The sequence below is a fragment of the Echiichthys vipera genome (assembly GCF_963691815.1).
Source record: "Echiichthys vipera genome assembly, chromosome: 19".
NCBI classification, from domain to species: domain Eukaryota; kingdom Metazoa; phylum Chordata; class Actinopteri; order Perciformes; family Trachinidae; genus Echiichthys; species Echiichthys vipera.
In genome coordinates, this window is record NC_139844.1 from 19,324,334 (window position 1) to 19,351,265 (window position 26,932).

At 41.6% G+C, this 26,932-nt stretch overlaps 1 protein-coding gene across 2 annotated transcripts in view; it reads right to left on the bottom strand.

Annotated features, from left to right (window-relative positions):
• Positions 1–7,442: 7,442 nt before the first annotated feature.
• The window catches only part of nbas (NBAS subunit of NRZ tethering complex), a 160,437-nt gene continuing 140,947 nt past the window's right edge, over positions 7,443–26,932 (bottom strand). The window contains exons 50-53 of one of the 2 annotated variants that reach the window (XM_083933595.1): positions 25,080–25,219; positions 20,415–20,562; positions 19,194–19,328; positions 7,443–8,343 (exon numbers count right to left, since the gene is read on the bottom strand). In XM_083933595.1, coding sequence (XP_083789721.1) covers positions 8,068–8,343; positions 19,194–19,328; positions 20,415–20,562; positions 25,080–25,219 — 699 coding nt within the window. In that variant the 3' untranslated portion in view covers positions 7,443–8,067. Of the gene's footprint in view, positions 8,344–19,193; positions 19,329–20,414; positions 20,563–25,079; positions 25,220–26,932 lie in introns of those variants that run through there. The other variant, XM_083933596.1, reaches the window with a different exon arrangement.

The following is a 26,932-nucleotide window of genomic DNA, read 5'->3' on the forward strand; positions in this document are numbered from 1 at the left end:
CAATTACATTTGGAAAACCGGACATTGCTGCTAATTGCATTTTGATGTTGGCCTGCTCACCCTCAGTGTACGTATGTGAATCTGCCGACTTAATCCCATCGGAAAATCTGCATGGCACGGCTTAATGTGGATATACCAGTGGTTTTATCCTTTGATTTTTGGGTTGCTGGAAAAAGAAAACACAACTGAGTAATTCTTGACACTGACTTACATGTTTGAGTTGATCACTGACTACAGACAGAACATCAAGCACTTTTTTTTTTTAATCAATTTGGAAATATTATAAAGTAAAAGCCCCATAAGTGTACCATCAAATAGCTACATTTCTGAATAAAACACATGCTTTGGAAAATCACTTAGATGAGACAGAAAAACTGCTTAATTTGTGTATCCTTCCACTAACTTCACAAAGTCCATCACTGTCAGCTTGATCTGGGCAGTTTGAATGCATTAAACATAAATGTCAGTAGGCTGTGTATGTCTACAGCCGCTGCACTGCAGTTGTAGCGTCAGCTGGTTTGACCACAGGGATGGGAACAACAGCTGGTTTGTCTGCAGTGCATGACAGAATGACACTTCTTAATTCTGATGAAGTAAAAGGAAGAAACAATCATTGGTTTTCTTGTGAATTAATTATTTATTCATCTCCTGATAACCGAATAATTGACTGAGATAACGACATTTAAAAAATCCATTACAAGGTCGGCCATTCTCGACTTCGGTACCTCACACTATACGATGAAATGAATACAAATAAACAAATGTTTTACACATGTTGAATTCGGTCTCGCCTTATTTTGCATCTCCAAAATATCCTACTCAGCTTTGTACCAGTTTATGTGTGGAAAATGTTTTTGTGCATACCCATCGTTTATGCATCTGGCCCCTAGACTTCTAAGTTACTACCAGCCTAATAATACACTATTAGCCTATTCTTAACCTCATAAGTACATGTAGTAAATCCTGGATAAGTGCAATTGCTTTTTCAAAGAGATAAAATATGTAAATGAGCAATTTTTGAATGCATTTATCAGTAAAAACAGCTTCAGCTGTTACCTCTTTCACTGCAGTGCTAATAGAGGTTGAAGGAATGCACCAATGTCCTTGTTCTCTCCTGCCCTGTTATTCTGTTATACTGAAGCCCTCCCATGTGATGTGAATCGTGCAGTGCTATCTTCAGACCTTCAGTTAATCGCTCTTCTTTCTCTCTTGAGCCATTATTGTGTTTGACCTTCAGTAATTTCCCATCTTGCTTGCTTTAATGACCTCCTGCTTCCCTCATTTTTCTTTGGTTCTTTATATTCAATACTACAACCTCATATTTTCAAAACCGTCTTACACGTGGCCTAGTATATTTTAGAAGGGGTCTGTTTGTGTTTGTGTGTGTGTATTTCAGTGTACTACAGGTAAAGGAGACCTCGCTCTGTGGAGGTCAAAGACAGGTGAGACAGGACTGAGGGAAATAGAGAGGTAACAGAAACAAACATGGCCTTGGAGGGTGAATAATTTCCCAGGATTCAGTCTGTTGACGAGATGGAAGGCGTGTGAGGGATTTCCTGGAATGCAAACACATTTTTTTTTCACTCCCTTTCTCTCCTTTCATGTTCTCTCTTCCTCTCACACTGCAGTCTCCACAGATGACTCGTAGGTGCAAGTTAAATGCCTTGTTTCAAAGAGATAACCTCTCTTCAGCAGAGGAGAGAGTTTGTAAGATCCCATCTCATTCAGCCTTCCCCTGGGGGGACACAAATTCTTTCTCTCCCCTTCTGGATGGATCGCGATGATGGCTCACACTGCCTGCACCAAGGGTTTTGTCTGACAGATACAAAAAAAAAGATGCTGACACTTGACAGGTTGTGACACTGTGTTTACCAAACTCCAGCAATAGGTTGGACAACAACATTTTTCCCAGTCTCTGCAGTCGCTGCACACAAGCAAAGCCCAAAAGAGATTGTGATGCCTGTGAGAACCAAAATGCTTTAAATGATACAGTTCATTCGGAGAAAAGACTTCATGAGAGGAAGATCGTCACATTATATAAAGTTACTACAAGGAGTTTTTAACCGATTATGAAACAATGTCAATTTGCCTCTATGACCACATAAGCACACAAGACTATCAGCAAGAATATTGGCTTACAGGGTCAGATTCCCCATTAAAATAGGACAAAAAGATTTTTGGCATACAGTTTCACCATAATGCTTTCAGCTCAGGGCCTCTGACAGTGACCAGTCTGTCATGGATAGACCCATATTCGGTTTCGCTGGCGCCTTCGACCTGCAGTCGGAGCTTTTGCGGTAGACAGAGAGCACCATGTTCGGCAGCAGTCCCTCATCCTCCGGCCAGGAGCAGAGCTTCACCTCATTGCTCCGCCAGTGGTGATGCAGATGGGACCAGGCAAAGAAAAGATGGTGGTCGGATGGATCTTCCACGTGGTAAAGGACGACCTGTACATTCACTTTGGTGGGAAGTTACAATGCGTGTGCTGTTGTTTGGACAAAGAGAAGCTGAAGCAGGGCAGCAGGGTGGACATGGAGCTTTCTGGGAGCCAACCCCAACACCACATTGCTGGAGGCCCAGGCTGTATTGCTGGGCCAGCTGGAGGAAAGGGAGGCACAGGGGAACCAGAACTAAGTGGGGCAGACTGTCAGACCCTACTGAGGTAAAATGAAAGGTCTTAAAAAAGGAATCTGGCAGTTCCTCGTAATAAATTTAACCCCATTAGAAAGTGTTTCAAAAAATGGACTATTTTTTAGAAAGAATTGGCAAAACCAATTTCAAACTCTCACATGTAGCAAAATATACCTTTTACACCTTTAAACTTACAACACAGAAATGACAGCTGATAGCAACATAGAAAGAAACCAGCTATAACAGATATCTTTGGCTACTTGGGGGCAGCACTAACATATTAGCACTATAGACTGTATAAAAGAAATGGACATAGCCTAATGCCCGTGATCCCACCCACTTGTTTGTTGACTTGCGTTTTGAAACCTTGAGTTTGTCATCCTGGAGCCTGGAAGCAATATTTTTGGACTAGAGGGTGGTGCTAGGGAGGAACGCTTAGCTAAAAGCTAAGCTACCAGCTAAATGCCTAGCTACCAGCTAAATGCTAAGCTGCCAGCTAATGCTTGTACTAGCTAGCTTTGTTTGAGAGGTGTATCCATAATTATTAATTGTGACGCTAATTTTGGCTGGTTGAAAATTATGCTTAAAACAAAATGTAGCCTATATTAGTACAACCGAATGCTGACCAAGGAATTTTAAGATGACCAAAATGTCAAAAAGGGTCAACCAAGACAAGAACAGGGACAACAACCAAAACAGTTATTTGTAATGTAGCCTACACAGTGCCATGTGTCAACCACAAAGTAGCCACGGCGTAAAGGATACCCTGCTTTATTGTCTATTTGACTCTAAATTGGACCATAATTAACAAAATGAACAGCATGCTGTACGGATGAAGGCTTGCAACTAGTGATTGAGACCATAAAGACATTAGGAAAAAGTAGTGTCAGTTACTCATAGACTTTGAGAGATCTTTTTGGAACCAGTGGAGTCGTCCCCTGTGGGCCATTAGAAAGAATAGAGGTTTAAAGCACTGCTGCATTGGTTTCAGTTGGAGGTTGCTGCTTGATTAGCACCATAACATTGATGAGGTGAGTGTGTTTGTTGTTGAGCAGTAGTGAAAACTTTAAAAATGGCTATGAGAGGTTCAAGTGAACCAAAACCGTATAGTTGGCTGGAAAACCAAAACCAATGAGCTGAAAAATGCTAGAAAAAAAGCTTCATAGAACTAACCGCAGAGGGAGGTTAAGTAACTGTGTTTATATTACAATATTGATTATTGTTGCTTTAAAGAGAGCATGGGAAACACTGTCAGACAGCTGATTGAGTTGGAAGTTAAAAAAAGAAAAAGAAAAAAAAACAGTAAACATGAGACACAGAAAACGTTTCAGGTGAAAGACTACAGCAGAATAAGATGGAAGTGCTGTGTGAGCATAACTGAGAGGCTGTTTGGTATTTCAGATGTCGAGAGGGGTCCCAGGGGTTTATGGGGATCAACTCTGCTAATCAAGACAGGTCAAAGTAGCATGACAAAATATATATATATATACTCCCGCGCTTATCCACTTGCTCCTCGCTTTCCTGTGCCCTTTTTTGATATTCTCATCCTTCTATCTTTCTGTTTATCAATATGTTAATGCTCTACCAGCCTCTCAACATCCAAAAGTGTTTTATTGGCCTCCTATAATTTACCTAAATTACCGTTCTAAGTGCGCACTGATGTTAGCTAGACACCTGTTGTGTAGCCTTTTCTCAAACAGGATCTGAGATGTAGCGAACCGCTTCGTCGCAGTGTTAAAAGCCAAAGGACGGCGCCTGCTAGCGATGATTTGATCAACCTGGTGACTGGGGGATTAAGCAGTTCAGAGTGATTATGAGGCTTCGTGTAATCTTGTTAATTCGGCACAAAGAGTTGATTTCATGATGGCCGGGACTAAAAGCGGACTCCTGCTGTAGCTCAAGGGGATGAACAAACCTGGGTCGATTACTTTCTGACACGAGCTAATTCATTTTGTAGGGTTGAAAGGACTTGTCTGACACAAGGGAATGAGCATCAGTGTATTTTCTTAAGTCTGCAAAGCCCTGTCATCGTTATAACTATCAGTGTCTGACACCGGCTTACATTGCACTAAATGGCAGCGCTATGAGTGAAGGAGTGGAAGGCTGTGAAATTGACCCATTAATCTCTCCAGTATTATTTTCTCTTATGAAATAATGTTGACACTTCCTTAATGCAGCCAGTCCTGCAAAATCCCATCTGATAGTTTTGTTCCTGGCTCTTTATTCATGTCACCCGTCAATGGCACAAGCATTGTCTCATTTTCCTCTCTGCCCCTCCACAGGTGGGGAGATTTATTACTCACTTGTTTGATATATAGAACCACCCACCCACCCCATCCCCATCTCTTATATAGGAGCCTGAAACACAGCGATATTGCTGTCAGGGTTAACACTTCGGAGCCACGGCCCTGTATTCACATTCTGGTCTGAAACGAGCTACTCTACTCCAGCAGCTGTTTTAAGTGTTGCCTGCCAAAGTGAATTACTGTTGAATATATATTAGGATATTGAAAATAATCCTTTTTTTTTTGGATAGCCTTAAAGTAATTCAAAGAACAGAGGGGTTAGGCAGGCAAACGCCACTGTGCACTCATGGAAAAAAAAGATAAGGGGATCTCAAACAAAATGTATTAAGTAGAAAAACATAACCATGAGGGAATTAAAAGAAATTAAGTTATATTTAGTCTTTGGGTGCAGCGGAAAAAGCAGAGTCTTTACTGAAAAGCCATGCTGAAATCATTCTGAAGTTTACCCGTTAAATGAAGGGATTAAAAACAGCAGGAGAAAGTTAACAAGTAAATATGGAAGCATCATCTGCTTATTACTGCCTGAACAAATTTAAATAGTGTCACAATTCCATAAGGTAGCCACTAAGAATAGTTACAGCTGGTTTTCAACAAGCTGCATCTCAGTAATTAACTCGAAAACTCTGCAGATTAGTGCAGTGTTTTTAAAGCCCCTGACAACCTGACTTCTTATCTCGAAGGCCCTGAAACGTTTTTCTTTCTACGAGTGACGCGTTTTACTCATGAACACATTTTCTCTCAAAGTTAGAGACATTTTGGTAATTGCCTTTGAGAGATTTTCTCTGTTTTTTGTGTAACTGGTCTGAAGCGGGCTGGCTGAATGAAGGTGTAGAGACCCTGAGGACACAGGTGCAGAAGACATGGAAACGCTGACCAATCAGAGCAGACTGGGCTCTTTCAGGAGGGAGGCTTAAAGAGACAGGCGCTAAAATGGCATGTTTCAGACGCAGGGTGAATATATTCAGACAGAGGTTATGAAAAAAAATTTAATTAAATATTTAATGGTAGACAGAAAGAACTGATACCAAGCTTTCAGTCGTTTTAAGTATTGCTCCATTATATTAAACATGTATGAATTAATAAGCGCCAAAAAGTTAATGTTCTGAAAAAATTTAAAACAACAACCAAGATTATTCTGGTTTCGGATAATGTGATGTCTGTTTCCTAATCACCATCCAAACCTTTCATTCCCTCCCAATGTTCATTAAAGAGACGTTTTACTTTGACAGGGCAGCTTTATTTTTAAGAGCACACACTACTCTGAGGACCTGCAGTCAGCACCACCGCAGTCTAAATAAAAAAGAAAAATCACACTTCTAATGCTTTGACAAACAAGATAAATTAGACACTTTGATTTCCCACCCCCCATTCTCTGCCCTGCAGCTAACTGCTCAGAAGAATATTTTGCTTGTTTGCAATTATTAGTAGGAAATGAGTTGGAAATGCTTTTGGTGGAGGCACAGTAAGCAAAACCCCTATGGAGTCCTATTTGCTGACCATTGAAAGAACTTTACTAAAATGCTTTTTGTTTTAACGTATTATGAAGTAGAATGGTTTCCTATAAGAGTTGCTTTCAGCGTGCAATTCTGTCAGCATGAAAAAGACGACTACACGGCACAAAGAAAGAGGAGAGCGTCCGAGTTGCACCTTTACTTATGAAGGTTATAACATAACAGAGGGTCAGGCAAACCCTTTTTTGCCTTCCACATTGTCAACGGCAGCACATCACAGCTTCACTACTTCCAGTCGTACCTTTCACAAAAAAAGCCCTAGACATAATGTTACATTGCATCACTGCTTACATGTATCTGAGAACATTTTGCTAAGAGGAAATTCAACTAGATAGCTTCCAGTAGCTAATCCCTGGTAGCGTAAATGGCAGATGTTGGAACAACCTGAGTAACTGTGGAAACTGCCACCAAAAGAAAAAGAGTAAGAAAGTTTATTTAGTAACTTCATTTACAGAGCGCCTTTCAATACCAGGTTACAAGGTGCTGAACAAAGTTAAAAACAAAGAACAATAAAATAGAGCCCCGTGGACGGAGGAAGAAGGAGAGCAATCAAAACTGTTCTTTCTGCTAAGCTAGATCCGCAAGTAACAAAGAGTGTTTTAATCGTAGCACTGAGATCAGGGTTTCTGGTTTATTTTGGGATTCTTACAGGCAAAAATGCACGCTGGATGTTTGGGTAAGAGGCCTGTAATTATCTCGGAACAATGAGAAAATGCTGTAATTATAATGCAAATGTTTTGAGCGCATTCAATGTGAAATGGAATGAAAATCTTTATAAAAAAAACATTAAATAAAAGAAAGTAAAACTCAATGAAAGGCTGACTTTGAAAAATAGTTTCTTTCAAACGGAAACAGAATAACACCCCAAAGGTGGCTATTAAATGTTACCCAATTTTGCCCTTTTTCATCAACACACTATTATTAAAAAAAGAAATGGAAAACAACAAAGTCATTGTCATTAGATTTTTCTTTATTTAAGAAGTGAAAGGAGGGACAGAATGGAAACTTGTATTTTATAAAGAGAAACAAACCATGCTGACAGCATACAGGCTTATTTCTCATCATCATTAGCTCTATATGATATCGCCGGGGTATCGGCGCGCGTAGATCATACTCGTGCATCTGCAAATACACACAAACACAGCGCGGGGCAGCTGCTGGGCTAATTTGTTTAGAAGGAATTAATTAGACATTATTAGGGGGAAAACATTGGAGCAGAGGCAGGGTGTTTAACGGTGGGACGTCAAAGAGGCAAACCTGTCACGGAACAATAGGCTAATATCCACCCACTGCTTCCCGGCTACTGCTCAATTACTATATCACACAATAGGACACACACACACACAAATAAATGCGAGCAGGAAGTGCGCTTTTTGATCAGCCCTCAGTCTGAACATTCATTCATGACGGAGAGACGGAGAGGTTGTGTGTATGTACGCGTGTTTCTAATTGAGCAGATGTTTCAGCATTAAAAGGTGTACAGTCTCATACCTTGCAGGCAGACACCGCAGCTGCTGTTGATGTTTCTTCACTTGTGAACCCAATTACTTCAGATTCAATTCAATCTTATTCCTTTCCTCTTCAACACATTCCCACTCTTCCTCCCTAAACCTTGTTCCTCAGAGCCATTTCTTGAGAACGGCCAAGGCAGAGTTGAAGGTGAACTGAGCCTGGTGGGTTCCGCGGTGAGCCAGCAGCAGGGAGCCCGCCTCGGGCCCGTGGCCCGCCGCCAGCAGCTCGGCAGCCGCTTTCTCCACGTCCCAGCCTCCCTCCTGCTGTTGGGACAGCATGTGGGAGCTTAGCAGGGGGTACAGGGCTGAGGAGACGCAGCCCACCAGGAGCCCTGCGTCCAGCAGCAATGAGAGGAGTTCAGCGTCGCAGGAGGAAGCTGTCTCCTGGAGGGAAAAAAGAGAGGATGGAGAAAATGTAAACACATTGCTCCAGGAGAAACTGATTTTCCTTGTTTTTTTCCCCATTCCTGTGAATACATACCAGGAGTAACCACCAGAAATTTGCAAGGTAACCCACTATTATAAACTCCCACTGATAAAACACTAAAAGTGTCTGGTGAATTTGGAGATTTAGCAGACACGGCGGTCTGACGCAACAACGGATTGTAGCTTCCTGCTGCACCAGCAGTATTTCCAGAATCTGTGTGATTACAATGTTACACGCTTGAGGAAACCTGATGAGGTCAGAGTGTTGGGTCAAATCCTGTGTTGACCCTGTGGCGCGCGCGCACACACACACACACACACACACACACACACACACACACACACACACACACACACACACACACACACACACACACACACACACACACACACACACACACACACACACACACACACACACACACACACACACACACACACACACACACACACACACACACACACACACACACACACACACACACACACACACACACACACACACACACACACACACACACAGAGAGTTCTGCAGTTCTTTGCCTCTTTGAGGGGAACATTCTCAGTTACAAAAACAATTCTGAACACATGTTTTCACAGCCATAAACAAACCTTTACGTAATGTTTTAATCCCATCTTCCGCCTCTTTACATCAATGAATTGCATGCTAATTTCGAACCGCTAAATGCCGCTGGGGCTGCTGTGAGTGGCTTACAGGCCATGCCGAAGCGAGGCTGAGTGCCAGGGTGGGAAGGCCATCTCTCTGTGACTCAGCTCATCTCCTCTGCATCCTCTCACCTGTTTGCTGGCTCTATTATTAAGCTTGCACTTTCAAAACTATACACGCATAAAGTGCGCGTGCACACACGCAGACAGCGGCGAGTTCCTGTCAGGGTATTTCTGGAGCTGAGGCAGATCAATTATAAATGTGGAGCTCATGTCTTCTCCTCTGTAGTAGAGAGGGGGAGCAGAGACGGATGATTTTTTTTTCTCCCTCACCTCTAAAATCTCATCCTGCCAGCCTTGCTCCATTTTTCTCTCCTTGAAAGTGTTTAAAAAAAAAGGATCACTTGAACCGTGACAATCGATATTAGCAAACCTGAACAGATCACAACTGAGTTGAGAGACATTCAACTGTTGTCACAGACAATGACTCTATCCCTTCGTGGAATTTCTGATCATTTTTTGCAAAAAAAAATAACTTCACTTTCACTGTTCCCCAAGATTCATAGTTTCTGTAAAAGTTTTCTGGATGTGATTTACCATTTAAATACAATAGACGTTCATGGTTGCTTTGGAACCAAAGGGAGAAGGGGGCTGACATATAACGCTTATAGAGAAACAGTATGCCATGCATGACTAATAATTTAATTTCTCCCTTCCATTGAGAGATGAGACCAGATGAATCATGACAAGCCGTGGGAGGGAGGATGGAGACATTTTTGAATCTTGAGACCGAGGTGGATCAGGAGGTCATCTGGCTATAATGAAGATTACCGGAAAGGAGAAGACGAGAGACAGTGGAGGACTTCCCGGGTGTGAAAAATGTAAGACGGAGAAAGACGAAAAGAGCGAGCTGTAGAGAAGAAGGAGAAAGGCAGACGTGCACTGAAAGCATCAGATGCATACATTTTTAAGTGCACCAACTGTTTCCAAGGGCTGAAAGCACACTAGAACCAAGGGGCACTTCAAAACAACTTAACACTTCAAACTTTTGATTTTGGAGCCTCAACAGAGGCCCAGAACAAATGTTCTACATGGGATTTCTGGAGTTGCAGTGAACATTGACCTATTTTGAAGCTCTTTATCTCACAAAGACAATTTCAAACTTTGCAGATAAAGGACTGAAGGATTACAGTTTCTAAAACTTGGGTCTTATTTTTCAAAGTTTTGGCCCTCATGCCCCTACTCAACACAGTATTTCCTGAAATCTGGGAATGCAGTGACAAAACGGTCATCTGATGAGAAGCTGTAAACAAGAGAAGAGGTGTGTAGCCGGATTATCTTAACCACATTTTTTAGAGGTAAAACCACAGAATGTATAAAAGATGCACGACACATCTCCACTTCCTTCTACTGTAAAATGAAAAAAACCACGGGGCCATACTATCCCGGATACAGGTGCCGCCATTTTGAGCTGGTGACATCATCAGGAGGCACAGTAACAATCAGGCTTGGAGCTGCATTATTGAGGTCCCGCCCATACACCGCCAGACCCAATCGTGAGTCAACCACAGCTGCCAATCAAGATGTTTCACCCTGTTTTAAAGCATCAAATAACTAACTGGAACCAAAACGTATCTGAAATCAATGTGATAAGAACCACCTTAAGTGACAGGAACATATTTTTTGGGAAAAATGTATTTGACAAGCACCTTATTCTCTTTACTTTGGCCCATGTTCTAAGCCTCTTACTTGGTGAATCCTATCTTATGCATATAGATAAAGCAGATATAACATTTACCATACCATACGTGTTTACCTTCTCTAATTATCCAACAGCTGTTGAGATATTTCATCCTGAACAGAAGAGGTTGCACAACACACTTTGCCATCCCTTGAGCCACACATCTAGCATGGCCACAAATTAAATAAAAAATGTAATGAACCGGAATTATTCTTCAATACTTTTTTCTACTAAATATGTTATTAAATTTGCCCTTGGGGTGTCCTTTGAAGCTGTTAGCATGATTAAAGGCCTTACAAATACATGATCTGCTTTGACTTGATTTGACCTGAAGGCAAGCTAATCACTGAAATCACCTTCTGTGGTGTTTTGCTGTAATGAGAGCTCGCATCTACAGAATACACAGGGCTTCGCACGGCACATACTGTACATGGAGGCCGCTGGTCTGAAAACTCGACCAGATGGAAGAGGAGACCGGTTTAGAATGTAACAACACAAACATCACAAAAAGTGGGTTTGGGCTGGGACATGTCCGGATTAAGGGGACAGAGATTCAGTCTTGTGCTACAACTTATTAAGGGAGAGATATATACTGTATACATACTCTAAACCGACACTATATATGCACTACTTATTGAGATACAGAAATTCAGTCTTTCCTGCACTTTCTGGTCCATTATGGGAAAGAGAAAGGCGCAGAGCATCATTCGAGTGCAGGCCTGGCCCTCTTTGCACGCTGACACACACAGACACACACGTACACCTCCCGGGCTATTACTGTTTGACGGTGTCAAGAGAGACAGCAGATTTGAGTCTCAGAGTCAGATGGATTGACAGTCGAGCTGAAAATAGATGTGAAGGAGCAGCAGAGAGATGGAGGGATGGAGGGGAATCTTGATATCAGAGCGAGGCAGATAACTTTATGTCCTTTTTTTAACAGCATGAACAGCTCTGTCACATTTCAGGGACTGCGGTTGGTCCAGCGTTCGCACCTACAGCACTGTAAGTATGCAGTATACAAATCCAAAATGTCTAAATCCATTGTAATTCTCTTTAAAGCCCAAGCTTTTCTCTCTCAACACTCACTAATCACTTTATACTATTCATTAATTGCCCCATATATGACATATTGTATTGAGGTTTGGGGAAACGCATACAGAACAATTACAAATTCTATTTTATACATAAGAATCATCAGTAATAAACCTTTCCGCTTGAACATTTTGAAATTCACGGACTTAGTTGATTACATTACAATACAAACCACGTACAAAGCGAAAATAAACTTCTTCCTCAACATATACAGAATCTGTTTAAAATGAAGGCTTGCAGCTATGATTTGAGAAACCAAAGACTTGAACTACTGTAAAAAAAACAAAAAAAACACTCTCTTTCTGTTAAAGGGGTAAACATCTGGAGTAATTGTCCTGAAAATATTATAAATTCGACATAATTTCCCATTCCAGTATGGAAAATGAAGTTTAATGTTTTTGTACTATTTTGGGTTATGCACTGTGCACATAAATTTAAGAGTAGTGATTAGTTTCAAATGTCTGTGATCTGATCCTGTTGTATTGATTTTTAAGGTAAAAGGGGCAGGGGTATATAAGCCCTGGCTTCAACATACACCCTTCGGTTTATAAGCTTAATATATACCGAAATAAATAAACTCATTCATTCATTCAGTATACGGTAGACCACTGAGTGTAATGACCAAGTTGAAATGCTCACTACCTGTGCATAGTATACTGAATCCTTCCCTTATATTCTTCACCAAAGCTGCAATTACAGCCATTCCCCCGGCAGCTACTGAGAAATGTAGAAACTCTAGAACAATACTTATAATTTAATACCTAATTTATACTTCTTAATACTGGGAAATGTCATGAAAGCATGGTAGGGATGGGTGATATATTTGAAATCTGGATTCATCAACTTTCAGTGGAATCACATTATGACGATATGATGTGAACGTATCAAATTATCATTCTGCAAATTTCCACATTTCTATGAAAATTGCTTATTTGCTTTTTTGCAGAGAGTAAGCCGAGAAGATCAAAACCGCTCTTATATCCAGTCGTTACATTGGCAGCAACAATACAGCCAGGAGACAATTAGCTTGTCTCGGAAAAAAACACACTGGAAGCGAAGAAAAACAGCTGTCTAAAGGTAACAACGTTCGTTTACCAGCACCTCTAAAGCTCACATATACTCTTATTTTTTTGATCTGTACAAAAACCGAAGATTAAAAACAATCACTTGTGGCTTTATCAGAGCCAGGCTAGCTGCTAAGCTAGGCTAACCGTTTCAACTTCATATTTAGTGTACATTTTTTTAACTGGGCTATCGATCCTCTCAGTATGTCTAGTGCTTGTTCTCGTGTATCTCTTTTTATGATTTGATCTTACTTGCGTTTTTATGATCTTATCTGTAACCTTGTTTCGGTAAAGCACTTTATGAATTGTATTTCTGTGAAAGGTGCCATACCAAATTAACTTATTATTATAATAATAAATAAATATGACGCACAAATGTTTTGTCTCAATTTGTATCTAGCTATTTTATTTTAACTTGGTCCTCTGAGGCATTTACCCTATTCGATAATGTATAGCAGGTTAGACCACTAAGGGGAGATGTTGAGAGTAACCGTGTCAGTAAGACAGAGAAGAAGAACACCTGAGATAAAGTAGCATCATTTCCTGTCTCAATCTGTCTTTTTATCCCGTGTTTACAGGTCGTTCTCTATATATGGCCCTCCCTCCTGGTACCCGTTACATAGTCACATAAGTGGTATTACTCTTCTCTCAGGTAGGAAGCAAAAAAACATATTTCCCACATGATTCCTTTAATAGTTAGTTTTACATATATGAAGAGTTGAAGGTTGGCTAATTCATTAAAAATGTGTTTCAGTCACATCGTGATTTAAATACTACATTTGCAGCCAAAGTGCAACAGAAGTTCAGCTGTCAGATACACCATCCTCTGAGTCAACTACAAGAATCCAGTCTACACTTACAAACCTGCGTAACCATCCCTCCCCCTGCTGTGATACACCCTTCCTCACCCTTCTTTCTCTTTGAGTCCCCCTCCCCAACCCCCCACCCCCGCTCTTTCCAGGCATCGCCTTTACAAACATCTCAAATAGAATCTGACTGAGAAGGGAATACATCTATCATGCCTTTCTTTATTCCTCAAAGGTCAACAGCTTGGAGAAATTGAAAACCTGTCCTGCGGTGTATGTATTTTTACGGTATGGGTGTGTGTGTGTGTATGTGTTTGTGTCTGTGTGTCAGGTTAAAAGCCCCTCCAAATCTTCTCTAAAGGTTCAAACAACACTGTCTCTTCAGTGAAGCGAAAACAAGAGGCATCTTCTGTCTCCTCTGTGTGTGTGTGTGTGCTTGTTCATGCAGCTGGCGTGCCATGAGTGAATGAACAAACACTCAGCGGGACAAGACAAGAGAACCGACACATCAAACTGTAGCCACAAGATGTCCAACCCCCTCTCGCTCTTGTTATTACCTTATTATTTCTTGCTGTCTCGCCCTGCGAAAGACAGCTGAGGTTGTCTTTCCCGCTTGTCTTTAATGGCCGCTAAATGTTGCCTGGTTGGTCTGGTCAATTTCTAACACCATTCTTTTCTATTCTTATTCGGCATGTCTCTCACTTCCTGTGTACGCCCGTCTCCGCCCCCTCTCTCCCTGGGGTAAACCCGCTTGAGCGCTTAATTGGAATTACTGTACACACACTGTACAATGTCTAATACATAATGCATGGCCAAGCCTTTTTTCATCATTTAAATCATAAAGCTTCTTTGGAATGCCAGACAACACACAACTATATTCTTTCCTCCTTCTTCTTCCGGAGGCTCTGCTTCCCATCCCTCCATCCTAGCTGTCCCCAGGCTTTAGCGGTACGCCAAACTGAGCGTGCACAGATACACAACACCAAACAGTCCTTGCTTACAGCGCGACATGATCGAAAGTGACAGAAGAAGGGGCTGTGAAGCCAAAACAAAAACAAAAATAAAAGGGGGCTGTGATGCACATGAGCATGCACAAACACGCGAACATACAGTGAGCAAATCACGGATCAACGCCCTTAGTTGCGAGCAAACACAGCTAGATTAACAGGTTCAATATGGCACAAGAGCTGTAAACAAGCTACTTAAACAAGCAATTAGACACATAATCACCCAATCACAAACACACACACACCTTGTCTTCACTTCACTGGGCAGATGAAAAAGGTGTATGTGATTGTTTGGAGAGCTACGTTGGTTTACCAAGACATAGCAAGAGTGTAGTCAGAGAGACACTGATTTATTCATTTATTTATTTTGGAGGGATATCGGGTAGTGTACAGCAAACATGATTGGGTTGGGTTTTTTTCGACCAGTGGACAGTTTGTACCTGACTTTGCTACGAGCTATTCGGCTGTTGAAACCGGTGACATGCCTGATCTAAAACCAGCTGCTGGCTTTTTGTCTCGTCTCAAATCTTTGGTCTGAACTGGGCTTAATACAATTCCACCTTATTGTTCTCGCTCTAATTTGCAGCTGTATCTTTTGGGGTGAGAGAGAGGGAGACATGCAGCAAAGGGCTGCAGGTCGCAGTCGAACCCGCGGCCGCTGCCTCGAGGACCTTCCGCCTCTTTACATGGTGCGACTGCTCTAACCACTGTGCCACCGGCCGCCCCATAACATATCTTTTGATGTGTTTATTTCATCTATTGAAGTGCAGTCTCAACATCGCTTCTTCTTTCCAGGTCCAGGTCGCAACCATTGCTTTTGCGCATTGCCCCCTACTTTACCAGAGGCATCGTTGTGTCTGTGAGTTGCGTTCTAGCAGTTCTTCAAAATAAAGTCCTATGCTACTTTAATATTAAGAGCAGTGACCCCCCCCCCCCCATTCTAAAGAAAGAAAGAAAGAAAGCAAGAGGCGAAGAGAATGTTTCTGCTTCCAGTGAAAAGAAATAAAAGCCTGCCCTACTGCACTGTTTTGTTTCCTACATCACTGAGAACAGCACAACCTCTTCTTTATTACCTGCTCTTTCCACTACTTCTTTCATGTCATATACTCTACTCCCACTCCTTTCTTTCCTCCCTCCTCCTGTACTCTGTATGAAGCAAAATAAACCAATGTGTCATACATTGCCAAATAAATTACTTTTTCTCATTTACTTCTTGTGTCAAGTGCTTTTCTATTACACCGTTGTAATTAAAAAACTAATCTTCAGAATCTTTTGTGTTTGTGTGTGTGTGTGTGTGTGTGTGTGTGGTCCAGGGCCATCTCTCTTATGAGAAAAAACAAAATTGTTGATACTGGGGCAAACAATGTGCACAGTAATCTGTGACATCAGATACAGAGCAGAGCGCCAGGGAACACACACCGGTTGAGGAACTGAAGATAAGGCCCGTCAATCACTCAGTGGCATGTCACTTTCATGTATTTAATCAAGAGTGCTTGTGCTTGTTTTGTAGTTTGCAGTTGATAAATACGTGATGTACTGCAGCCAAAATCAACCTCAGGCTTGTTAATGTAGACATGAAACGACAGGGAAATAAATGAAGAGTGATACCGAAACCTTTCAAATGGTTTTCCAAGATAAATTCATTTTGTCTGGTGTGCTGGAGTAAAACAAACTGTGACAAAAGAAATTAATTAACAACAATTAAGTAACAGTTAAGCTTCCACAGTACACTCACCTGAATCCCTGATAGACCAAGCTAAGCTAAGATAAATGATTTAAAAGTGTATTGTTTTGGTAACTTCTAATTCCAGTACAGTCTGATAAAGTTTAAGATTGGTGCGTGGTTTCACAATTGATATCGGGGAAGAAAAGGTTGCATAGGCGCATTGCTTATCACAATTTTTTCCATCATTAAAAGGTCCTGTCTTTGACGTTTTACAGGTAATAATTGTTTTTTTATTGGCAAAGGGTGTACTCGATGTTACACAACTTAAAAAGTCAGTCACTTTCTCGGTTGCCTATAACAGCCTGTGGACTCACTTCTGTGTAGAGGATCGGGGACGGATGTGACGTTTTGTGCGTCCCGGGATGAGACCCCCAGTGCTGAGATTTAGGCTGAAATATATAATGGTTTTATATGTTAGCCTGCTTGATAATGCGGACAAATTGCTAGCTAGCCGACGGCAAAATACTGCTTTAAGTAGATATCGTCAGTTCATTCATCTAGTCTCCCGGGGCTGATCTGGTTGGCACGCCGTTCACCAAATTCTGTGAAGATTGCTTAAAGTTTGTAGGTGTAGTGAAAAAAAAACCCCAATTTGGACACAATTCAAAATCTGGACGTAAACTGGATGGATTCTGCCTGACTCACAGAATCCAGGTGGAAAGAAAGACTTGTTTCTGAGACTTATGGTTCGAAAGTTACAGGCCAAAATATATAGTTTGTTGTAATAGCGCCACCATCTGGCTAAATTGCACCAAATTTGACACTGAACTCCCCAGGGTCCCCAGCAATACTCCAAGTGTCAAGTAGATCCGATGAACAGTTCTTGAGATAAGCAAATTAAAGACAAACACACACACATAGCAAGAGCTGCTTTATATTTAGATTTGTTTGAACAGATCCTTAAGAACTGTTTAGCCTTTAGTCAATGAGACACACTGTACTTGAAAACTAATTAATTAAAATTTACAAGGTACAAATACACTTTGGCAAACAGAAGAACAGAAATACTTACGCACAAACACAAGAGAAAGAGACGAGAAGAACACAGGCACACAGACAAATACACACCCACATGCAAGCGGCTCCACAGTGAGCAAGCTAACACATTATCAGATGTATTAGATGTAGGACAATTTCTCTCTGTCTCTGTTGATGTTATCTTCAGATGAACACTGTTCTGTGCTGCTCCCAAACCTGCCCCTGTTCGTTTGGCTCTTAGGAGGCAGAGGCAAGATTATTTCCCAAAGCAGTGTGACACACAACCTGTCTCGCTCTAGTCATACGTCCCCCCTCTAACTCTCCCTGATTTATCCTTGTCTTTTCTCTCGTACCATCCCCTTTTCAGTCAGGCTGTGCACCCTGCTTTCTCCTCTCTACCCCCTTTTCTCTGTCTTTCTCACTTGACATGTTCATACATTTGCTCTCTTTGCAATTTCCCTTCTCATCGTATTTTCCCCCTCTAAACACCCATTCCCCTTCTATTTGATTTCCTCTTCCCGCATCTCAATCACACACTTCCCCTTGAACAACCCCGCATCCCTCTACCCCCTGCTCACTCCTCTCTTTGGGATAAAAAAGCGGCATTTTGCCCAGGTGTAACGATATAGGAGCTTTAACGTTTCATTTAATAGGGGCTCTGTCACTTAATCGAGTGGCTTTCTCTTATCTGATCCAGAAACAAAGAGAGGGTCTGCTGGGTCTGAGAGGCCTACTTTGTGACAATTGCTTATCTGATCAGGAAACAGTGGAGAGCAGCCCACACAGTTTTAAACTATTACTCCCTTATCTGATTCTTGGTTCCCACAACCAGAGGACAGTCTTATTTGAATGTGGAGATTCTTTTTGGAGAAGTTTATTCTTATCTTACGACAGTGTACTGTAGAAGGTTTATAATTTTTGTCTGGCTATAGATAGACGTGACATCACCTTTTTTATTATGTTCCATACTTTTGTAATGTTCAGTCATTGAGGCTCTTACAACATTGTGACACTGTGATCTTGACCAATAGAGAGTCAATCGTGGCGTTTCACCACATTTTTATAGAATCAAATAACCAATTAAAACCAAACTTATCAGAAACATTAACACTCAAACATACATCAGCGTGATCAAAACTGCCTAAAATGACACAGACCATTTGGGAACAATTTATTTGATGTATATATATTGATATATATTTGACCCATGTTCCACCTGCTAATATGTACGGGACAGGATTTATGACTTATACTGCAGCCAGCCACCAGTTGGGCGATTCAGATGTTTTTGCTTCACTTTTGCTGCCAAGCCGTCAATCTTTATAGGCAGTCTATGGTTGGGAACCCCTGCATTATTCAATTAACAGATCATTAATTGATGAAGGAATTGATTATCAGTTCCATCATAAATTAATGATCTGTTAATTTAATCAAGAAAAATAAAAGCCACGTTCTTTTCTAGTTCCGGCCTCTCAAATGTGAGCTTTCGCTGCTTTTTGCAGTTTTTTATCTCACTGTAAACTGAAAACATTTAGATTTTTCCTGTTGGTTGATCCGGTAAAGAAATCTAAAGACTTTTACCTTGAGCTGTTTAGTGTTTTTTTCATAGTTGTTTCAAGTTCTAGAGACTAAATAATTAACTGATTATTTGAAAAAAAAAAAAAAAACGTCTGCGATATCTGCATTCAAACGGTGGTCTATGTGCGTGATTATTGCGACGTCACTTACTGAGGTCATGCTGTTGATCTGATCCAGAGTCAGCTTCAGCAGTTGCTCATCACCACTCTCAGCCATCAGTTTGAGTGCAGGCTGCTGGAGACTCAGCTGGTTTTGAAGCAGCAGGGTGGCTATGTGTCTGATACACTGGAGAGGAAGGGAGGGGGGGGGGGGGGGTGAAAGGCAGAGGGAGTGGATAGATGAATGGATTGATGTATGAATGAATGGGTGAAAAGAGGAAGGGGAGAGATAAAGGTAAAAAAACGGGATGAAAACAGAGAGAGGTAATCAGAAGACAAGAGTAAAATAAGAGTAAGGGAGGACAAAAGGGGAGGGTAGGAGACAGAGAGAAGAGAGTAGGCGAGGAACGGTGAAGGTTAATCGATGTGCATATACTGTACAGACACACAGGCACATAATACTTTTAAAAAGCTCTACACACAAAAACACACACACAGTCCTGTTGCAGTCCTATCCAGTAATATATGGATATCACAATGCAATCTGACTCCCCCGTGCTCTGGCGGTTTCATTCCAGCAGATTCAAATTAAAGCTGTTCAGAACAGAGTAAAAGGCCTCCTTCGACACCTCCCACCCCTCTTCCCACACTAATATTAGACAGCCAGGCAGACACTAGCCTATTCACACTGAATAGCATTAGCGCTAAACTAATATCACAGTCAGCTGGCGCTAGACATACGGAATGGCATTAGGCTTACCACTTCCATGGAGCTCAGTAGGGCATGAATATCATTAGGGGCATTCACATATCAAAGAGCGGTGAGCGCTTATTGTACATTGCAAAAAAGCACTGAGCTGACGCTAACATGTTGCTGTGGGTTACAATCTTAATAGCTTCAGGTTTCTGTATTAATATATGGGATACAATGGTGGCACTGCAGTAAGGTTACACTGAGTTCAAACCTGCTTATATTCTTATAAGTAGTTTAATCTCTAACTTCGTGTCAACTAAATGTTAAACTGTAAAATAATTACAAGCTATAACTGTCTGATAAATTCAGTGGACCAAAAGAGTAGTCCGCCCTAAAATGTAGTAGAGTAAAAGTAGAAATGGGCATAAAACTAAAGTACTGAGGTACAAGTTCCTTAAAAAACTGTACTTAAAGTGCACATATTTAAATTCAATCTACTTTTCAATCACATACTTTTACATTACAAAAGAAGACACAAGTGGTCATAAACTCTTATCCGAGGGGTTGTTTGATGTTTACCTGCACAGGAAGCTTGTGTTTGGTGTTATAGAGCGATCGCACCATGGTGACAACCTGCTGACCCAGGTCTAATTTGACCTCTGACACCTGGCAACGGGTCAGCAGGGCCGTGGTCAGCACCACCCAGGGGTTACGCTCCGACTCTGCCCTGGAGACAGAGAGCAAGACAGACCTGTGAATGTGAATGTTTGTGGGTAGCAGTGGCGAACATACATATGAGAGAGGGACATAGACTGGTGAATACAAGAACAGGCATGTGAAGTACACACACGTGTTGTATTGATGAGTGTGTTCAGGAAAACAGAAGCAGGAAGGGACATACAGCATATGGTAGAACAATATCAGAACACGTAAAATGACTGCAATGTTATTTGAACGATACTCTGCAGTCCTATGTCACCAGACGGTAATCCTGCTAGACAATGATTGGGTCACAGCAGCTGACTATTGTGTTATTATGAATAATATAAACACAACCGCCGCATAAGAACAACAGCATCAAATCACAGGGCTGACATGAGCGCCGACAGAATCATCAAGGGGTTTGCAGATGATCTAATGAATTCTGACGTTGACACGTAAGTGAGGAAGAAAGATGTTTGACCACTTTACTCCTGCGGTTAATATTAAACACCTACACGCTGCGCTTTCTCTCTCTCTGTAAACATCAGGGGACCAACCGCCGGCACTGACAGCCGTCACTTTGTTGACACGCTCCTTTATGAGGTCTTCAAGACCTTTGCGAATGCCTCCAGAGTAACCGATTAGCTCCCTCCAAAGCCAGAAAATGCCAGGCAAGACGACCTTCATGGATTTTCATTAATATCAGTCATAGGAAGAAAAAAAAAAAAAACAACATATGGGAACCACAGAACAACTCATTATCTCTTAATTAGATCTTGGTTGAAGGATGGATCTTGTTGAAATTATTAATTTTATCTATCTATCTATCTATCTATCTATCTATCTATAGAGCCAAGACCTTTTTATATCTGCATTAAGCCTTAAACCTTAGTTTGCATAGCTCTGTCCCTCATCTATCAGAGACAAGCAGCAAAGCACCACCCTAAAGGCGGGGATGTGTTTTTTAGTTGCTAGAAAATTGGCATCGATATGCCGGCGCTGCTGAAAGTTACGTATGTGATGAAAATGACGAGCAGCACATTAAATATTGAACACACAGTGAAGGAAAAGGAGGAGAGTGGAGATGAGAAGAGGAATCTGATATGAACGTGTGCTTTGTTTCACTCCGGGTGTTTTCACATGATAGAGGGTAGATGGTAACATGCTGATAAATCCTCAGTTACATGATGAGATTTTTTTTTTTTTTTAAGTGGTTGAACCCTGATGTCAGATTAGGGCTGCTGAAGTGTGCCTTTAAGAAAGCTTGTTAGAGGAAGGATACCCTGTTATATGTGTGTGACTCAAGAAGATGGTGTGTGTGACACAAAGAGCTTGCAAATGAGCCAAAGAGAACAGAAAGTAAGAGGTGAAAAGGGAGAGACAGCAGGGAGGAGAGCAAAGGCTCCCGAGTGTGACCGTCAGCATAAAAGGCAGCTCTCCATCCAGCCACCGGGCTTCTCTTGTCCTGACAGGCTGCTTTACCTTCGGATGATGCGGCCATGGGAGCAAACAAGAGTCCACTTGTACTGTTTGGCACACTGCTGCTTCCTGTGCTTTATCGGGGGTAGGCTCTGCTGCATGCGACTATGAGTGTCTGTGTGCTCGCCAAGTCTGTCACAGGGCGCAGTGTGAGTCACAGCCAGCCTTCCATTCGTGCTTTGAATCATGACTCAGTTTATGCGGACAGACTAAAGGATAAGCTTTTTAGATTCAATTCAATACAGCTCCCGAAGCAGCCTCCTGTAGTCTCACTGAAACAAATTTCCACTCTACAGACACTGACAGTAAACACACTTCTATCCCAACCAGGATTAAATGCTGAGTCAGACTAATAGTTAAGCTTAACCGTGTGTATCGCCCGCCCTCAAGTCTTAATGTAACATCTCAAATGAGCCATTTGAAGGTTAAGTTATTCTGAGTTTTGTGTCCCAAATTATGACTCCTCGATACAGCAGCCATTGTACATAAAATGCACACTAAACACGGATCAGACCTAAATTTCAAGCTTCTAGGCTTTCTAAGAGGCACATTACAGCGTAGTGTGTTGCAGCAAATTAACTTGAGCGATGTAAATGAGGACAACTAAAGAGACGAGCAAAAACAAAATCCATAATCAGAAGCTGAGTTTGTACTTATGTTTGCATTTTAAATCTGAAATGCAGCCCAGCAGCTCAGCCTGCAGTTAAAAGAAATGATTATAACCGACTTTCCCAGCAGTGATGGTTTGACTTCAGCTGTTCTGCACTTATGAAGTCAGTGAAATCTGTGGGTGAACTGGAAGCAGCTGTGTCGTCCGCACCTAATCCCATCTCTCTTACTGCTTCTCAGCTGAAAAGACACTGACTTAGGACAAAGTCAATTGCAACTCTACTGTCCATTACAAAAAACGTCACATTCCCTCCTAATTTGTTACACTGCCCCCCCCCCCCCCCCCCCAAAAAAAAACAACATTAAGCCCCTTATTTTCATATTTTTAATTACATATTTAATTATAATTAATTAAATACAACGTCTATTGAATCCTGAAGTTACAGTACCTTTCACACACGTACTATAGCACACAACAGGAGACTGTCAGTGTCAGGTGTGTTCTCACTTACTGGAAAGGCTCCATTTGGTTTAGGTGAGAGGTGGCGCCTGGGTAGAGCATGCAGGAGGCAGGACATGATGCGGAAAACACCACAGTCACGTAGTTAGTAATTTGGTCATAAACAACTGAGTCTCTTGCCATTCCTTCAATTCGTCTGACAATTTTAGAGTTCCTGGATCTCTCATTTTTTGTTGCTGCCTTTGTGTAAATCACTCTTCTTCACACACATAGTCTGTTCAGTGTCGAGTCTAACTGATTCAGACATTTGTGTTCTCACAGTTTTTGAGATACAGTAAGTTCTTGTGGCTTCTCGGGAACCCTGTACTAAGTGAAAGAGGGGCTTGAGGCACTTTGCAAGGCCCCGAAAAAAACACTAGCATGTCAGAATGTTTTGCCAGTTGTTGGACATGCCAGTTGTTGGACATGCCCTGACCACCTTTAGTGAAGTCACGGCAGGACCATGATCTCCTAATCTGACACGGTGATCATATGGACAGACAAAATATAGTATAGCGTGAAAACTGAAAGTGCAGTATCCCATCAGGCAGGTTGTGTTGCCCTTGAAAGTGATGCAGCAGTACTGTAATGATGTTTCTAAGTAATGAGTAAAAATGTTGCTCACCAACAAACAAACAAAGTCACCAGAACACACACACACACACACACACACACACACACACACACACACACACACACACACACACACACACACACACACACACACACACACACACACACACACACACACACACACACACACACACACACACACACACACACACACACACACACACACACACACACACACACACACACACACACACACACACACACACACACACACACACACACACACACACACACACACACTCTAATACACCTATAAACAGCTCTGTGCTTGTCCTTGTGAGTTTCTACTGGAGAAGAATCGTACTTTAAACAGTCTGATCAAAACAGTTTGAAACACTTTCTGCTCTGAATGAGCTGGAAGGATAAACTCCCGAAAGCATAGCCCTGTATTGTCTCAGCGGGCTTCAGAGTACCACTCACTCTTAATCAAGAATAAAGGAGAAGGAGAAGAGCAATCACATCATTAGGCAATCATCGATAATGCAGCCAGCCCTTGCTGAGGCTCATAAGATGCCAGCTGGTGCAAGAAGCCCAGAGCCTGAAGATTTGTAAAGACGCCTGTTTTCATTTTCTAGCTAGTCTATGTGTGAAATGTGGACCTGAATCATTGGAGGCACTATTCTCCATTCCCGCTCTCAGTAAAATGGGAACACATTGCCTATTAAAATGTCAATGTCGTCATGTGTCCCTGAGTTTGTTAAGAAATATGCTGAAGTATGAAACCCTGTTCATAGTGACTGTTAAACGTTAAAACACACTCACTATCCCTAAGCAACTAGTTTTATAAGCACCAGATTTACATTTTCACTTTAAAGCTGAATTTAATGAAGATGCTGAGATGGCACCAATGCACATAGAGAAGAGGTTAATAAGAGACAATTAAGATAGAAGGATAGGAAGAGAGTCTGTAACACTGTACCTGTGACAATCTGTAATCAGGGATGAGATTTTAATATCACGATTATTGTTAGAGGTTTCATGTTTTCACAGTTATTAAATCAGGGAATTTAATCTTTGACACTATGGAAGGAAAATGACACACAAGCAGTCCCTTGGTCCTGCAAATAAAATGCAGAAATGCAAAATTGGGTATCCATCTTCCACAACAACTCGGTGGTCATTTTTAAAATCCAAAATGCTCCCACGTTGCCGATTTAAGGTGCTTTTTTGGCGAATATGAGGCTCCCTCCGTGTCATGCTCCAGGTGAGTGGCACAACGACTGTCACGCGCGCACCGCAAACTCGCATGCACACACATTTGCGAAAACACGCTTGAAAGCATCACAGAGCAATGAGGGGGAAAAAAAAGACATTTGGCTTACACTTCCTTGTTCATCATGGGTGGCCACGCTTGTAGGAGGAGCGTGAGCAGCTGAAAGTCTTCCCACTTTTGTGCAGCTTCCAGCAGCTCCAGAAAGAGGGCGTATCTTTTCTCCTCATTCTGCACGTCTTCTATTTCAACCTGAAAGGAAGGGTGCAGAGAGATATGGGAGGTGAGGAAGGGAAATCAAGTTGAGACCGAAAAGCTAAAGCCTACTGTGAGGATCTTAAGAGTGTTCAGTAACTAGAGTGACCATCTGTTACTTTCAAATTCTGCTACACAAACGATGTTGTGGGAAAAAGATGATGATAAATACCAGCATCAAGTGGATTTCAGTGAATTATTATGGTGGACTCTTCCACTAGACACTATCCAACACAAGTGCAACATTACCAGAAACAGCCTTCATTCATTTCAAATGAAGCTCTTGATTGTGATGACCAAACTTAATGATTGCCAGCAGAGTTTGTGAGCGATACAATCCTGCTTAAACGGGACTGGAATGACCCACACAATCACAAACACTCAATCTAGACAAGCATCAAAGCAAACTTCAAGGTATTGAAAGGAAGGAACAAGGCTCCACGCCTAATGGCAAATTTCACCGCTGGTTAAAAAAAAAGAAGAAAAAAGTCACCTGCGGCCAAACTTATTTTATACTATTATGAGAAAAGCGAGATTGTAAGAGTGAAAAGGAATGAGGGAGGGTTAATGTGGAAAAAATGAGAGATTGAAGGAGGCGGAGGGAAAGTAATTAATTTTCTTCTCAAAGGTTGGCTTCTTCTGTGATTTAACAGTTCAGAGAGCGGCTGATTTCTGAGGGGAAAACTACAACCTGCCAAAGCATAGCTGCTGCGGAGACAGGCGCCGTCACACATGCACGCATACGTTTACACACACACACACACACGGATGCCGAACGCACACGCACAACAAAACACATACATCACTTGCAGCCAGACTCATAAAACATAGTTTCAGCCTCAGTGGTGGGATCAAATTTATACTGACTAGACTGGATATTAATGACAACGTCTGGTGATATTTCATCAGTATAAAGGTTTATACACAGTCTAATTTAAAAAAAAGAAAAATGAAGACACTGGGAACTGTCTGTGAACGACTCTGTAAAAAACAGACCCCTTCTCTGCACCGTCATTGTGACTGTGTTGTAATGAAGCTGGGTTAGTACGGAAACCATCTGTGCACTTCTATCAGCACTGGTGTAGATCTCGCTCCAAAGTACTCATATTTGGGTTAGCAAATTAAGCTGCATCATTAGCAATAATTTAATGAGACCACCACATTAATTCTCATACATGATGCAATATTGCCATCAGAGGGACAACTTTTCTCACACAAACACATACTACAGCATGCCATGAGATATTTGTTGGAAAGTGGAGCACTGAGTGAGTGGAGCACTGAGCGGGTGAGTTGTTTTATGCTGTGTAGGTAATTGTGGAGTCAAAAGTGATTAAAGCCCCATATTGCTAGTTGGATGGCATGACTGGATGCCAGATAAAGACCAACTGTAACTGCTTGAATGTTGATGAGGCAGAAATATAAAAGGTACTTATTTTGGTGATTTGGGGATATAAATTAGATTCAGCAGACGGCTGATCTTTGCGTCCTATTGCTGAACCTTAAAAAGTATCATTACATTTGAGGGACGGGGGCCTTTGGATGGTCATATCACAGATTCTATTTGTTTTCAATATGTTGAAAAGACAGTTTGATTGACAAAGTGTCAGTTAAGATGTCCCTGGTCTTCAAAGAGTGGAAGGATATACAACAACCTTCACTAATGAAATAGATAGATGCAGTAGTAGAAAGTGGCTGTAGCACTTCTTA